Source organism: Dioscorea cayenensis, chromosome 5 (genome assembly GCF_009730915.1).
Source record: "Dioscorea cayenensis subsp. rotundata cultivar TDr96_F1 chromosome 5, TDr96_F1_v2_PseudoChromosome.rev07_lg8_w22 25.fasta, whole genome shotgun sequence".
NCBI classification, from domain to species: Eukaryota; Viridiplantae; Streptophyta; class Magnoliopsida; order Dioscoreales; family Dioscoreaceae; genus Dioscorea; species Dioscorea cayenensis.
Genome location: NC_052475.1, coordinates 27,298,387 through 27,314,973, shown reverse-complemented (window position 1 = coordinate 27,314,973; position 16,587 = coordinate 27,298,387). Strand labels below are relative to the sequence as shown.

General features: G+C 31.9%; 2 protein-coding genes and 1 long non-coding RNA gene across 4 annotated transcripts; 1 reads left to right on the top strand and 2 right to left on the bottom strand.

Moving 5' to 3' along the window:
* Positions 1–1,539: 1,539 nt before the first annotated feature.
* Positions 1,540–4,764, bottom strand: LOC120262353 (glycerophosphodiester phosphodiesterase GDPD1, chloroplastic-like). Its single transcript, XM_039270452.1, has 8 exons — positions 4,498–4,764; positions 4,236–4,408; positions 3,042–3,101; positions 2,833–2,913; positions 2,546–2,746; positions 2,368–2,463; positions 2,077–2,273; positions 1,540–1,983 (listed from the first exon to the last, which is right to left on the bottom strand). Exons 1-8 carry the CDS (start codon positions 4,592–4,594, stop codon positions 1,773–1,775), a joined length of 1,116 nt encoding a protein of 371 aa, XP_039126386.1. The 5' UTR covers positions 4,595–4,764; the 3' UTR covers positions 1,540–1,772.
* A 2,643-nt stretch (positions 4,765–7,407) lies between these two features.
* Positions 7,408–10,574, top strand: LOC120261222. 2 transcript variants are annotated; one of them, XR_005536578.1, is made up of 4 exons: positions 7,408–7,507; positions 9,009–9,098; positions 9,187–9,346; positions 10,492–10,574. It is a non-coding gene; the product is annotated as an uncharacterized LOC120261222 (long non-coding RNA). The 2 variants fall into 2 exon arrangements; XR_005536579.1 differs by having other exon boundaries at positions 8,998–9,098.
* LOC120261221 (double-stranded RNA-binding protein 3) lies at positions 10,559–12,650 on the bottom strand. The gene is made up of 4 exons (XM_039269008.1): positions 12,277–12,650; positions 11,958–12,205; positions 11,649–11,868; positions 10,559–11,517 (listed from the first exon to the last, which is right to left on the bottom strand). Exons 1-4 carry the CDS (start codon positions 12,530–12,532, stop codon positions 10,739–10,741), a joined length of 1,503 nt encoding a protein of 500 aa, XP_039124942.1. The 5' UTR covers positions 12,533–12,650; the 3' UTR covers positions 10,559–10,738.
* Positions 12,651–16,587: the final 3,937 nt, after the last annotated feature.

Below are 16,587 nucleotides of genomic sequence, written 5' to 3'. Positions count from 1 at the left end.
AGCAAGTGGGGGTGGAGCTCGTGCGCACATGGGCGCTGGGATCACCCGTACACAACCACCGCTCACATCTCCTAGAAATGTCTTCAACCCATAATCGAATTCTCACCACTCGGTGAAGAGTTCTATTGATGACCCGTATACCAATAAACCATTTAGTCGTTGGTGTGGCTATTGGTAAGTTGTTAAAGCCACTCTTAGTCAGGTTATCAAATGTCAAAATTTTATAGTCCCCATGCCAACTAGTTGAACAAGTTAATTCTCTGTAAAAAGAGTTTGTTCAGAATTTGGAACCCAGGAGCACACTTTATTCCTTCATTATTAAGCAAATGATAGAATGATCTAACCGTAAAGTTCTTTAACTTTCTAAGCATCAGACTCTGTGGTCTTCTATAAGTTACTGAAGAGGGAGGGAACATATGCTCTCAAGTTACGCACTTCAAAAGGTATGGTTTCATAGAATAACTAGGACAAGTTTGAGGTTTCAACAAACAGGGTTCACAATGTGAAAAAAGAGAGCTTTGTCATGCCAGAAAATAAAAATAAAAAATAAAAATAAATAAATAAATAAAAAAAATTTGTTGTATACATTTTCATTTGAAAATATAAGGCTGAAGAATTTTTTAAGTTCTTTTGTAAGCATCATCGGGCCAAAGTTTGCTTGTTTAGCCCATCTTAGTTCAAAAATGTTTGTCTTATCATATATATATATATATATATCCAAAACTCTACACACGTAACACACACATATATATACAGTGGTTTGACATGAATATTAAAGTTAATCAGCCTTGTGTATATACCTCATGAATATGATGACTTGAGTTTGAATAAAACAAGAGAAATTGATTGGGTTGGATTCTCTAATATAACAATTATGTACACAGCTTACTACATTATTACAAAAAAAAAAAATTTATATTAGTTGCACATTCAGTTAGTTCAAATTTATTAAGTCGGATATTTTGTTTTTTTTGCAAATTGCAATGATATTTGTGGTTTATCAATTTTTAAAAAAAGTTTATAAACTAGATCGAGACTATTGAATGTAAAACATCAATCCACCAAGGGAAACAAAAGACCATGAATGCTTTTATTTTATTAAAAACCGAAAGGAACATATGGATTAAACAAATTTATTATTTTATATATATAAAAATTGATTGCATTAAACAACCTCTCAAATTTATATGATTTGAATGATACTTCAATATTATTAAGATCAAAATATTATGAAAATGTGCAAGTATGAAAACCAAAAAACAGATTTTATATTAGAAGAACTAAAAAAATGGACAACCCAAAATAAATGAACCATTTTAATATTTTAATATATTTATAAAAAAAATAATGATTATTGTCTTTTCTAGATAGAAGATTGAGGGTTCATATTCTTTTCAAAAGGCAAAGTTGAAGATTCGAGGCTCATTCATTTATATTAAAAAACAAATTTGAATAACACTTTCTATAAATATGAACTTTTAGGATGAATAAATCCAAATTGTCTTAAATACCAAAAAGTTGAGCACCAAAAACAAAAAGGAAGAGAGAGATGAGTGAAAATTGTGAAACCAAAGGAGTTGTAAGTTCTAGCAACATAGAATAAAAGGGTGACATCCCTGGTTTTCTGTTTGATAAACATAGCATGTGTATGCATACATATGTAATGTATATACAGTAGTTAGCCCCTAATTAACAAAAAAAAAAAAAAGAAAAAGTGCCTTGCATTGCATCTGAGTATGGCCACCTTGAATAATAATATATTTCACTACTCCTTATTGCTGAATTAGTTCAGGTATGAGCTTTAACAAGAAAGCAAGCTCACGCTGAGAAAAATTAGGCCTGGTCACCCCTTTATCATTCTCTTTCACCTCATCTAAAGAATTAGAGAAGTCCATAACAGCTTCAGTGATCTCTTGCACTAGATCAACGATTACACCATTTACTCCCATCAAATGCTGCATGTATACAGCTTCAGGAACATTGCTGCAGATGAGTAGCAGGACACAGTTTTTAGTACATGATTTCTGACATTGATGTTGACTAGATTTTCAAAACTGAATAGAATGAATGGCTTACTTTAGCTGTCCATAGGTTAGAAGAGTAAGATTGGATTCCTTGATTCTGGGAACAATGGTTGGGTTTCTGAAGATTGCTCTCACTTCTGAAACAATGCCTTGTAAGCCATTTGATAGGCATAGGTTGAGGGCCTCCTCTAATGAGTTCCTTCTCACATCAGTGTATGTCTGTGTTCCTCCATTTGTGAGGAAGAACACCTGAATGAATAAACAGATGAACAACAATGTCATCAAAGCTACATTTCATCAATCTATCAAAGCATCAAGAAGATAAATGTTGAGGTTAACATACAGGGTACACGTCTTGTAGTTTCCGAATTAGCTGTGCGGCATCGGGTTGGAAGCTAGAGAAAATGATAGGTCTGTCGCCGGCGAATTGGAAAACCACCTATAGATGAAAGTGATAAGAGTAAGAACATAACAACAACATGGAAGAATTGAAACATGCAGAGGAATAGATATCTTCTCACCCTCAGGATGACTTGTAAGACATGAGTGAGATGATCTTCAGAGTATATAATATTGTCATCAAACTTCAACTCAATGTTGAAACCAAGATGGGAGTCAACCTTTTGAAATGTTTCTGCTAATGTGCAGAATGAGTCATCCAGTTCCACATTCCAATTAAAAACTCTGCCATCTTTGGTCTTCCTAAACAATGGTTTTCCAATCTGTAATGCCAAAACAAAGACAAAATAATTAGCTCCAATTCCATCCATGCATAGTCTTTGCTGCAAAAGTTTGTGATAGAGCATACTTTGCCAGGTTCTCTCTGAGGGCCATATGATAAGAACTCCTCCAAAGTAAGATCTGTGACTCGCTTCTCAGAAGTATGATTCTAAACCCATCAAACAACCAAATAAATATCCATAACCAAAACAAATAAAAAGATGAAAAAAAAAACAGACTTTGCAAAGAAAAGTTGCTCTGATTTAGTAACAGTAAGTTTAGACTTTAGAGGCTTACATTTTCTTCAGTGAGGATGAAATCATCGTGGAAAATAATAGGGCAATCATCTCTTGTAACCTGATAAAAAGTGCAAGTGATAAGTTAAAGAAAAAACTGTGATAATATTTCAACAAAAAAGGGTATTTTTTATCCATTTTTTTTTTAAAAAAAAGGTATTTTCCAACAGAAATAAAACTAACAATGGGTTTCAATCAGTGTAATTAGCATCATTAACCAAGTTTCCACATGATCACATTAACTTACTTCGTCAAAAAAAAATATATATATATATATATATATTTGGTAAAATCTAAAAGGACTCAGATATAGTGGATAATGTTACCCACACTTTCCAATAAAAAACATGAGTAGCAGGAGTTCAGGACCTCAATTTGTGGCTCTGATCATCTATGGTGGGGTTCCAGTTCCAGGCTTCCAGCACCTAGTGGTGGACAAACCCAGACAAACAGATTCATCCCAGGTGGGCCTTTCTTTTTCCATTTTATAATTGCGCAGTGGCCTGGTGTGTCTTTTAATTAATTCATTTGGCAGACCATATTCTCTACTTTTCTACAATTTATATTACTATTTTTACGAATCCTCCAATATGGAAAAAAAAAAACCAAAATTTCAAATTTTTACAAATTCTAACTTGATAAAATACTTTTTTTCACAAAATTCTAAAGATCCAACCACTACCAGCCATTAATTCATCAAACAATTTTTTTTATATATATAAAAATAAGTGACAATCACCTCAAATTTTAAAAATTTAAGTACATAAACAATAAATTTAATAAATATTTAAACAAATATCAATAGCCTAAAAAACCATAATCACATACTTAAATTTTCTACCCACCAAAAAAATTTAAGAAAATAAAACCTTAGACGAACACGAGAGTCCAAAACCATTACTAAAAATTCTTATACGGTGTGTATATTTCACGAATCGCACACGTGGTCCATCTAGAAATAAACAGACGGGTCAACCCGGTCAACGTTAAGGTCCCACGTGTCGAGAAAAACCGCGGCTATTACTCGCCGCTGTAAGTTTTCGCACGGCAGTACCTCCGCCGGAGGAGAAGGCGGCAAATATAACGGCGGTCATTCTCCTTTTAGTAACAGCGTTTAGTAACGGCCGTGAGACAACGGAAAACATAACGGACGATATCTACGTCTATATATATATATATAACGGCGTTATGGTACCTGAACGTCGAACTCGACGAAGTCAATGGGAAAACGGCCGGCCATATTGAAGGACAAGATGGAGTTCTCCTTCACGGCCTTCAAGCGTCGATCCTGCGACGCCAGCGCGTTCATCCCCTTCCCACGATGCCCGATCACCAAGAACCTCTCAGCCTTGCGTCCGATCTCCGCCCCTGCACCAGATCCATCGATTTTAGGTAACCACTATTGCAAAAAAAAATCAATGGTGATTGATAGACAAAGGTAGCAGTATTAGTAGTACCATTGGGAAGACGGGGAGAGGAGAGTGAGAGAACGGGGGACTCCGGGACCTGATCGAGAGAGGGGACGTCGGAGACGTGCACGGCCTTGAGCGCCATCGGAGGAGTGGACTAGTGAGGATTTTGGGGATGATGAGGACTAGATTGGTTGATTTGGGTATATAAAGCGAAAGGTAAGGATGAGGAAAGGGATTGTGCGAGAGTATATTCGATGAAAGCCATTTGAGAAATTGAGAGGAATCAAGCTGTTGAGGGAGAGAGACAGAGAGAACTAGAGGGAGAGGAATATGGGAATATGCTTGGTATCATTCCACAACGCGGGTATCCTCGCCAACACGTTGTTTCTTTTTGATTTTTTTTAATAAATATATATATATATATATATTTATTTATTTATTAGTCTTAATCGAACTACAGTCAAAATAGAAATGGAGTTTGAATGGATGTGGTTATCCATTTTTTTAAAAAATAAAAAATAAAAAAAAAAAATAGAGATGGAGATATTAATAAGGTTTAATTGCCGTACATGTCCCTGTAATTATGTATTTTCTGCCTTTTTAGTCATTATAATACTTTTAGGTATATTTAAATTCTCATATTTGATCAAATTGGGACTTTCTAGTCTCCGGCATAGATGACACATTAACTTTGCCGTTTCTTTTGCGCCGACGTGACTTTTTTTATTACGAAATTGGGGAACTAAAAAGTCTCAAATCGATCAAATATGATGACTTAATTGTACCTAACGGCGAATGTGACTTTTTTATTATGAAATAGGGGGACTAAAAAGACCCAACTCTATCAAATATAAGGACTTAATTGTACCTAACAGCGAATATTTAAAACCATGCTAGCTCAAAAGAAACGGCGAAGATAATGCCATCTACGCCTCGCACTCGAGAGTCCCAACTCGATCAAATATGAGTTAAATGTACTTAAAAGTATTACAAGGTCTAAAAAGGCAGAAAGTACACAATTAGGATCTGTATGGCAATTATATCTATTAATAAATATAGTGTTTTTTAGTAGACGGATTTAAGGGAGGATGAGGATAGAAAAAATTTTGATGGTTGGAATTAATTTTTTGGATTGTTGCAATTTGTAAATATAGGTTTAGTATGGTGATTATCTGTTATTTTTTTGATAACGAGTGAAGTTTTTAGTTTATGCCTGTTTGTATAAATAATTATAGGTCCTATATTTTTGTTTTTTAAATGGTTTTTTTTTAGATTTGAATTATTTATGTAAAATTATATTTTAGGATGATATAAATTTGTGTTGTATTTTATGTTGGTGATATGATGATAAGTTTGATACATATGGTTAGGTATAATTTAAATTATAAATATTAATTTATAAATTTAATTATAAAAAATTATGTATTTTTTTAGTTTTGATTCATTTGATTTTTAGAAACATGAGTTAGTTTTAAATTTGTTCGGAATAAAATATTGAAAGATGTTTTATTTTTTACATATTTGAAAGTTTAAATTTAAAATTGATTTATTTAAAATTTTAAACTATCTAAGATTTTATCTTTGGAACTAACCTAATAAACCTTAGAAAGATTATGTGGTTTTTACATTCAAATATGCAATAACAAACATAAAACAATGGACCTAAATTTGTTACTAAAATAATCTAAAAATAACTGAAAATAAATAAAAAAACTTATTTTGATTTTACATAATGAACAAATAGTTTTTTCCAAATTAGTTATTTAAAAAAAAGTTTTAGTTTGAGTATTTACAGAAAATCCATCTGACATCATATTTTTTTTGTCCTTTTATCATAAAAGTAATTGACGTTCACGGAAATGACTCTCAATTTTTTAAATAAAAACTTCAAAGAAATATCAAATATTATACAAAAATATCAAATTTTAAATGAAAAAAAATACTATATCCGTTGCATGTATCGAAAAGTAAACTATAATAAATTTACATATCAAAGGATCCCTCTGAGCTATTTTGAAATTTTAAATGACTTATAATTAATTTTTTGTCGCATGCGAATGAGTTTCATGTGTTTTACTTTTAAAATGTCTCAATTAGAAAAAATAATTTCACGATGCAAATTTGGACCATGACATATGAATGTGACACCACTTACGAATTAGCTTTTTGGTCAGTCATCCACCAAAACTTATAACAGTATAAAATATATAAATTGGCTACGTGGATGGTTGAAACAATTAAAGCTTGCACAATTAGGCTTCCCAGAAAGATAGTGGCTTTCAAAAGTTATGCGAATAATCAATTTTATTAGCTCGTCTTTTCATTTTTCATTTCCGTGGAGTTATGACTTATGGCCATTCAATGAAAATGGTCATCTAGAAACCAACTTCACGTGTAGCACAAGGAGAATTTTGTGAGGTATACAAATAGATATCTATGTATTCGAGGTATGCATGTATATTTGTGAGATAATTTCAGTATTAAAAATATATGCTATCCCAATTCCATAGAGTCTATATCCGAACACGATTTATTTTTTTACATAAAAAAATTACATATTTAAAAGCTATTTGTTCAAATTATTTTAAAAAAATAATGATAATGAGTTTCAATTATAAGTACAGACTAGCAACCCAAATTCTGTGTCACTTGGAGAATAATCAAATTTCTAATTGACATGTACATCCTTGATTATATATGCGCTTCTCCTATTTATCAATATATGTATAATAATTAATTTGAAAAAAATATTTTAATGACAAAATTGAAATTTTATAAAGCCCTGAATTATGAATTGAGACAAATTCTAACTCGTAAATATTATTTGTTTTCTCTATTTGTATGATCAGACAAGGGACATGCATGGAAATACTAACATTTTCAATGGTCTATATGTGAAAAATAATTCTAAAATATTGGCCCATCTTTGTTTTTTTTGGTGAATGGATTGGCTGAGGAACCGCGAAGCCCAAGGCCTCGCAAACCTCAAAATTCCTCTCGATTAGGGTTCATCAAAGGTCTGGCAATGGCTGCATTCTGGAAGCGATTTCTTGAGGTTTGATTTCTATTTTCTTCCCAATTTTGTCTTTTTTCCCTGTGTTTTGTGTTGAAACTCATTTGTGTAGTTTATTCAGGTGCTCAAAGTTCTTAGCATGTAGTTTACTGTAAAGTTCAATGGTAGCTTTTGATTTTTGCATGATGTTCTCGTGCAGAATTTCTCTTGAATAAAACTTTGAAAATTCTATGTTTTATCTAGAAATTTGACCAGAATTGACAATGTATCCGATTATACATTACAAAGAAATTATGCACAAGTGAAATTAGAAGCAATTTTTTTGTTTTTTTTTTTTGGGGGGGAACGATGATTTTCTGTGAATTCATGATTTCATTTAATTGCATAAACTTTGTGTTTACATCATTGTTCACAGAGGTTTAATTTTCAAAGCAGTTAAATAAAATATAAACAAGTAGCAAGTTTTTGAGCATTTGAGCTATGCATATTGAGCTTGATCAAAAGTACCACTTCCTTTCTGTTACCATTGATGTGAAACTCAAAGAGCTTGTGTTTGAAATTTAGGATACCAATCCTACCAGCTCTGCACTTCAATCTCTTATCAGAAAGCATTGATTAATTTCTAAATGTTTTACCTTTACAAAATGATATATCTTATCTTGGTTTATTTAGTTATTTTAAACTTTTGATAGAACAATGTAGAAAGGAAGGATTCATGTAGCTGATTCCAAATAGCTTGGACTAAGGGCTTGTTGTATCCGGGAAGTTCACTGGTCTGTGAATGCTGGGCAGCAAAGTTCAGCTCAAGTGAGCCCACTGCTTGTGGGCATGAGTGTGATCATCATGAAGTGTTTTCAGTCTGTGCAGTGGGCTATAGTATTTTTTTAGCTAGTCTTATAGTTAATCCTTATACTATCTTCTTCTTTTAGCTAATTTTTCCATTAGTGACTTACCCTTAAGGAAAGTGTATTAACCTATATTAAGGCTTTAGCATTCCCTACTTTATTGTATGTTCAGTAAGTTCATCAAACTGGTCTTACTGATAGAAGTATAACTACTTATGAATAATCAATTTTTTCTTTTCCATCTAATTTTAAGGTGCTCGAAGTTTTCAATCGTATTCCTTGAGATAATGATTTAGTGTGATTCTTATATTACCTACAAACTCAACTATATAGACCTTCAGACGATGATTATTCAGTTCTGACTCATAATTTGTACCATAACCATAGGGGTAAACAAGCTGGTGTTTCTATGGGCTACTTAGGCTCTAAAATTCTTTAGCATTACTGGATCATTTTCTATTTTGGGCAATCAGAAATTATTTTATAGTAGCTCATGAGAAACTTACATGGAATTAGTGCTGTGGTCCATTATGTTGATCTTGAAGGTTCTGCCTATATCTTTATTACTTTCTATATATATATATATATATATATATATAAATTGTGATGATAATATTTATTATGAAAAAAAGAAGAAGAAACTAATGTTTTTCTCCTATGCTAAATTGTCAATTGACCTACTCCTAGCAACTTCTTAGGCTGGGAAGAGAACCATTTTTGTGTGTTTAAAATCAGGGAATATTGATGGCATCGAAGGATGGAGAGGTTGTGTGTTCCTTTGCTATGTGGTATAAGTATTTAAACTCTCCCTACCAAGTTAGGTTTGCTTAAATGAATCAAACTAGTAGCAAACACAATCTCTCCCTTTGATTTCAGGTGTTGGACCTCAACATTATCCATGATCTTTCAACCATTTAAAAGTATGTCTTTTCCTTTCCTATTTTAGCAAGAAGCTCCCAGTTTGTGTAACACTCTTACACATTGTTATCTATATGACAATTTCATGGCAAGATCTTTGAGATATCTAGGGCATAAGGTGAAATATATTATCTTTACTTAATTAAATTTATTTTTGAAGTTTTCTTTTTTGTTTTCCACTCGTTTAGTTTTTGTTTTTCCCTGTGACTTATACCTTTTCTCATAAATTTATGGTTGCATTAAAGTTGAAAGTCATGTATTTCTCATTGAAAAACTAGAGTCAATTGATATTTACATATATTAGCTTTCCTTAAACATAGCAGTTTAATGACAGCCTATTTGTATTCTTCTATTCAATTCCATCATCAATTCCTCATTCATCAGACAATAGCAAGTATATAAATATACATACCCATTAAAACCTTCTCAACTGTTCATTTTGCTTTGCAGATCTACGAATCCAAATTGCCTTCCATGACTTGACAATAGAAGCCCTTCTTATCAGTTTGTCAACTAGACACACAAGTGTTACTATTGTCCCAAAAGATACAATCCCTCCTATTTATGACCCTGTGAATCACATTAATTACCAACTGTTCAGTCATATAGACAATAATCAGGGTAATCTTGGTTGGCATTACACTATTACTTGGCATTCCAACCACGTAGGATGAACTTAATGTACTTTTTCTTCATGGCCTATCTAAATCAAGATATTATAAAGAAAAACATTCCATAATTCAAAGGTATCAGTGAAGGCTGAATTCTGAACGTTATAGTCAAGCAGATAACAGTGTCATGGATAGGTATATGATCCAAGGCTCACTAGTTTACTTCACCAAGAACAGGGGGCATTAATGGTGTGGACAAAGCCATTGAATGGCCGTCCACTGCTACTTAAAGCTTGTGCTTATCACTGCATTTCTCTCTCCCACACTCCCTCTCTTTATTTGGTTTTTTTCTTTCCTTCCAACAAGCGCTGCATTGAATGCTTCCCATCTGCCACCAATGCCTTCCCCCCACTCTCTCCCTCCTCTGGCTCCTTTCTGAAATATCAATTAATGTCCGTGCGTTGGTCATTCATTTCATTGCTCAAGTACATGTTACCTCCCATTTTTTCTTTTAGTGACAGTAATTCTGAAGCATGGCTCCATTGCTTACAGTCTGCAGACCGTAGTAAAGCATGACTACTTGAATCAAATTTATCACTTTTTTCTGCAGCTGTTTGCATTCCGAATTTTAATGTGCCAATTATATCTGCAGTAAGCTTATTGGAGCTTTAGCTCATGCAAAGGCTAGGATGTAACTGCATAGCAGAATGGAACAAAACTTTCATGAACTCTTAGCCTGAATATGTTCACTATAACCAATTCCATGGTTTCAAGCAAAAGCAAAGAGTTTGTCATGAAAAACCAGAAAAACTAGCAAAATTTGCATATCTGAACATTATGGGAACTGAAATGGATGAAGATCACTATTATATATGCAGATGATCTTGTGCTCCTTCCCTTCAAAGCTGGAGATTAGTGAGCTTTGAGGTGGCTGCTGAGACTTCATCATCTTGCTCTTGCTTGTGTACTGTTGCATTGCTTGCTGGCAGCCTCATTGGTGGAGTGGCGCAGACCGGGATCACTGTTCGAATATGCACCATAGGGGCAAGACCTTGAGCAGCAGCATGGTATCCTCCTGCACTGATTCTCCTTGGCATTGCAGGCATAGAACTTGCTCCAGCTGAAGCACAAGGATGAGGAATGGGACTGAAAGGCTTAGTATTGATTTGAGTTTGCAAGGGAAATGCTCTGCAGTGGGGAGGTAAAGGTGTAATTTTTGAATTGCATTCATCCATCCAATGATTCTCCAATGGAGCCTGTGATGAACTTCTGATCTCTACTGGAAGGTACCTACTTGATGAATGGAAACCTTGGCTGATGCTGGTCTTCTCCTTTGAAGAGGATGTCTCCGGGGAACTTGCACTCGTTGGCATTGTTAGTAATATCTTGGAGCCTGTAAGATAGCTTTCTTTCTGAGCCTGATGCATTGGAGTAGATGGAGATGGAGATGGAGCTTCGACCAAAGAATCCATGGAACCTCGATGCTTTCGATACCAAAATGAGCTGTTTGAAGAGCCAGAAGCTCTCCTCTGCAGCAGCTGCTCTCTGTGTCTCAGCGCTCTGCTGCTCTCCTCTTTGGGTCTAAAACTGGAGAGCACTCTTGCCACAACCACCTGCTCCTGCTCCTCACTGTTCTCACTCTCCTTTGCCTGCCGTGACAAAGACTCCAAATTTGGCACTGAAAACACAACCATTCTTTGAGATATTATTGATCTCACAAGTGATATATATATATATATATATATATATTGATCACAAACAAGATGAAGAAACCAAAGGTCAAGGGTAAGATGACAAAATTCTTCTCACTTTGCTTAAGAGCAGACCAAGCAGCCATGGCAGCATTCTTCTCAGCTTGCTTCTTTGTCTTTGCAGGTTCTCCATTGAAGCTCATACCAGCAAGTTCCACGTTACAAGTGAACACAGGTTGATGCCCAGGCCCTGACCTTACAGTAGTATACACTGGCAACTTCAACCCAGCTCTATGAGCAGTCTCCTGCAAGAGATTTTTATACACCCCAGTCTCATCCTACACAACCAAGGAACAAATATGACCAACCAACAAGATTAAAAGAAGAAAAACAAAATCAACCATGAGAAAGTGAAAGGCAGGCTTACAAGAACTCTAGCAGTAAGTGTCCTAGAAGGGCCTCTGGCGGAGAGATTCTGAAGAGCAACCTCAGCAGCAGCATGCTCAGCCTGTCTCAACGTGGTGCAGTTGCTTGGCCCTTCAAATATCTCACCATTAAAATTAACAGAAGCCTTGAACCTAGGTGCATGGTCTGGACCTTCTCTTATGCATGCATAGGATGGCAAGTTAAAGCAACTTCTCTGTGCTAGCTCTTGCAGCTGGTTCTTATACATACCTGCAAGTCAATCAAATCTCAATCAGTTTGATCACAAGAACTTCACTTCTTCAACCTCCATGACAACCAACCTTCAAGGCACTCCACACATGTGCTCCTTTCTGAAGAAGAAGAAGAAGAAGAAGAAGAAGAAGGTGTGTTGTTTTTGGGGTGGGTTGTGGGGAAGAGCACAGTTTCCAAATAGAGAGAGAGGAGGAGGAGAGAGAGAAGGGCAGAAGTAGACACTCCTCCATCAGGCTCTGCCATTAATGGTGCATTTAAAGCATTTGTAAGCTTTTGTAGTCTTGCCCACCCTAACGACAGCCATTGCTTGGGGGAGGTGGCCATTGGCTTTTAAGTTTGGGGGGTCTATTAATATTAACACTGGGGAACTTACTTCTCAAGCATGTGACCATTAAAATAAATATTAATGTTTTCTCTTCATTACTTAATGATAATCAAAATGTGTGTTTGTTCATGTATTAAAAAAATAAACTAAATAAATAAATAAATAAAATCACTTTAACATTTGTTTTCATGGGGAATTGTCTTTCCAGTTTCCTCTGTTGAATCATTATTTGGAGCTTAGTTTTATTAATCATCCAATCTTCAGTAGTATTAGTTTTATTTAATTTAATTAAATAAATTATTTATCTGTTTGTATTATTATTAATGTTAAGTCAAAGGTTATTTTTAAATGGATTTGATTAATATTAACTGTGGTTTTAGGATTTCAATGCAAAAAATTTGTGACTTTGGGTTGGTAGAACATGCACTGTTAGAGCAAGAATGAACAAGCGAATGACAACCTTGGCTTATATGCCACAGGTGTGTTAGTTAGTTATCTTTTTATCTTATTAACTCTTCTATTAATGTAAAACACTACAAATAATAATACAATTATTCTTTAACAAAGAAAGCTTTTTTAATTCCCAAATTTAAATAATTATTTTCTTTTCTATCAGGTTCAAAATTAAAAGAGTTATTCTTTAAATTTTTTGGGCCAAATTGAATTAGGCCTGAGCTAATAACGCCCAAAAAAAAAGCCCATTATATGTTTCTTTTCCCCAATAATTTATAATTTACATATATATATATATATATAATAATCATTTGAGCAATACTCCTTAAATTTGTATGGTGAGTGAAAATTAAACAATATATTTTTTCACTAAAATATATATATATATATAACCATTGCTTAATTATGAAAATTAATCAAAACTACGTAAATATATATATACATATATTATACGAAAAAATAAAGTACAAATTTTGCATGCATGGACATGCATATGTGAAGCTTTATTAAACCATATAGCATATTTTGTAATAACTCTACTGGGAGATTTTAAGATGTTGATATCTATCTTGGAATATGAGAAAATTTAAGAAATTATATATTACCAAAACAAAACTACACTGATAAATATATTAAATTTAGACATAATATAAAAGTTAAATACAATCCTACCTTAGAGTTGGTTTCAATATTATTCTTTTACATTAATATTAAAAATATGAACTAATGAATTCAAATCAAAATCTAGTTATCTTTTACACTTTTGTTCACTTCCATTATATATGTATCATTTATTTTGTTTGTTTTTATTTAATAATTTATCGATACCAAGTCCTTAATATGGTGTTCAAAATAATATAATAAATATTTCATATGAATAAAAATATCACAAGGGATAAAACAATGATTTTTTTGACATAAATTCATCTTTTATTTAGGATTTTGTTGTTCTCGTCACTTCTTTGAAAATATATGTTGAAAATTTTATTTTAAATCTATAGTTAAATCCTTTTTAATTTGAGTTAAATACTGGTATTTTTTAAATTTAATTTTTTTTTGAAAAATAAATTTCATATAGTATAAAATTTCATTTTTATTAAACATATTTTTTTTACTAAGATTAAAAAAAAAAACAAAAATACCTTGGTATATAACTTAATATGATGTCGATGCCATAACTACATCTGTACTCTACTCACAATAAATTGAGAAAACCCACTTTTAAATTTGTTGAAATATTTAAAATATTTTTACATTGTCAACAACTCAGACATTTGACTTTTTTACAAATAAAAAACGAAAGGTTTTTGTCTAATAAATTTAAATAATTTGATTATTAAAACATATAGTTAGAGACCGAAGTGTTTCTGTCCAATAAATTTGGCTTGATTGTGTTGTCTAAATTTTAAAATTACAAAATTGATATCCAATAAATTTCAAACAATTAAAAGTTATGTAAATTATCTTTTTCTTTTTAGTATACACTTATCGACCAATTTATTGTAGAAAAAAATAATATTAATATGTCATTTCAAAAGAATCTAATACCACTTTCAAATATATATATATATATATATATATATATATATATATATATATATATATATATATATATATATATTTCTTACTTTCTCTTCGAAAATATTAAACTTTTTTATTTTTATTTTTAAATAATTTTTATGGAAAATGCATTTCTAAAAGGTAAAAACCAAGACATTTAGTTAACTTAATTAGTTTTATCAAATATGTCATTGTCGATTATAAAATAATGAATACAACCTCATTCATGATTAATTAATATAATAATCTCATTTAAGATATATAAGCATGATTATAATGAATAAAAAAAATATTATAATAAACTACTCGACTCTAAATCAGTATTTAAAATATTAGCATATTAAGTTGACATACAACTATATAATCTTGGACAAAATATGCATCTTTACTTTAACTTTAACTAGATTGTGCAGCGTCCAAAATTTTTTTTGTACAAAGTATTTGTCTATATTGTATGTACTAATTAACATTTGCATTTGGCCGAAAGTTTATTGTACCACAAATTTCAAGTTATGTTATATGTTCCATCTTATTCTTTTTTAACAATATATGTCTGGAATGTTCATAATCATCTCACCTGCATGCAAAACATGTTTTAAGTTGTTATTTTTGAAGCATATTCTTGGTTATTAATTAAAATACGAGGTACATTAAATATTAGTTCTCTAGTCCTGTAATAATCTCACTAAAGTTGTTGATTGTACCATATATTTTATGTACTTAACTTGTGAGAAGATGAACTTTTTTCTTTCAATAATTAATTAGAAGATACGACATGTATGAGATTAATGTTTAATTTATTTAACAATAAATTACAATGTGGCATTATGTGAGTTTTTTTTTAATAAAATGGATAAATCACCAATTTATTAAAAAGAAGAGAACAAAGGAGTACAACAGAGAGGAAACAACAAACAAGAAAAGACTAAAAGTAAATAACATGCTGGAATCCTTTCCAGGGATGAGGAGAACAGTGAGCAAAAGTAATACAAGAAGAGAGAGAAAATAAAACAAGCTGGGCGAGCGAAGACTACCGTCTGGAGATACAGGCCTGCCCAGTAACAAGAAGATGAGGACTACTCCTGGTCAGCGTGCATTCAAATTAGAATTGTTTTAGAACAAAATTTTATTAATTTTTGTGAATTATATAATCAGATTGTGTTCGATATCAACTCAAATGGATTTTCACTCAAGTTTTACTCGCTAACTAATTATGGTTGAAATTTCGAATATCATGAGAGTAAAATGTTATTAAATAATTAATTAAACGAATTCAAAGATTCATTTGATAATTATTTGAACGAATTCAAAGATTCATTTGACTTATCATGCATGTTTAGCATGCACAACAACGTGCCATTCATTAATTAATTTTCATTTAATTATTATTTTCTCTAAAATTTTTGCTCTTATTTTCTTTCTGAATCAAACCAAATATACTAAATAAATATAAAAAAAAGAAAAAAAAACAACGGACAAATTAAGATAGATATGAAATATTCAAATAGTTGTATCTTTATAATAAAGAGTGAATTAACTTATAAATTTGATTCACTAACAGACATAATTTCTTACAACAAAATTGTGTAAAACTTTAAGTTTTAATTTAATAAAACAAATACACATTAATTTAACTTTATATACAACCATCCATAATTACATGCTAAAATTAAGTGAAGAACTCCCCCACAAGAAATAAAACCTTTCCTCATATTAAGCATAATCTCATGCTTGTTCTATGCAAAGCAAACCATAAGTAAATTTTTGCTGCAATTTTCTACATACCTTTTGGTCACTTAATTAGCCATCTTTGAGGTCCAAAAGTGCAATAAAATATTGGTCCCTTTCCCTTATTTGCACCTAAGTATCACTTCTATTTTTTCCCCCTGTTCTTTTAGAGTAAGAATTCGGCATACTATCATATAATGCCATATATTTAATAAAAAATTTAACAGTATATGTTTAGTAGCTTTAGCTTGCATAAATCATCTTTTTGAGGTACACAAGTACTAGAATTAAAAAAAAATTTAAATAATTACTA

Coding starts and splice junctions, on each gene's coding strand:
- LOC120262353 (XM_039270452.1), bottom strand. CDS start 4,594: ATGGCGCTCAAGGCCGTGCACGTCTCCGACGTCCCCTCTCTCGATCAG. Junction 2,747..2,832: donor CTCAGAGAGAACCTGGCAAA/GTATGCTCTATC, acceptor TTGGCATTACAG/ATTGGAAAACCATTGTTTAG. Junction 1,984..2,076: donor CTAACCTATGGACAGCTAAA/GTAAGCCATTCA, acceptor ACTCATCTGCAG/CAATGTTCCTGAAGCTGTAT.
- LOC120261221 (XM_039269008.1), bottom strand. CDS start 12,532: ATGGCCACCTCCCCCAAGCAATGGCTGTCGTTAGGGTGGGCAAGACTA. Junction 11,869..11,957: donor CACTTACTGCTAGAGTTCTT/GTAAGCCTGCCT, acceptor TTGGTTGTGTAG/GATGAGACTGGGGTGTATAA. Junction 11,518..11,648: donor TTGGTCTGCTCTTAAGCAAA/GTGAGAAGAATT, acceptor TTGTGTTTTCAG/TGCCAAATTTGGAGTCTTTG.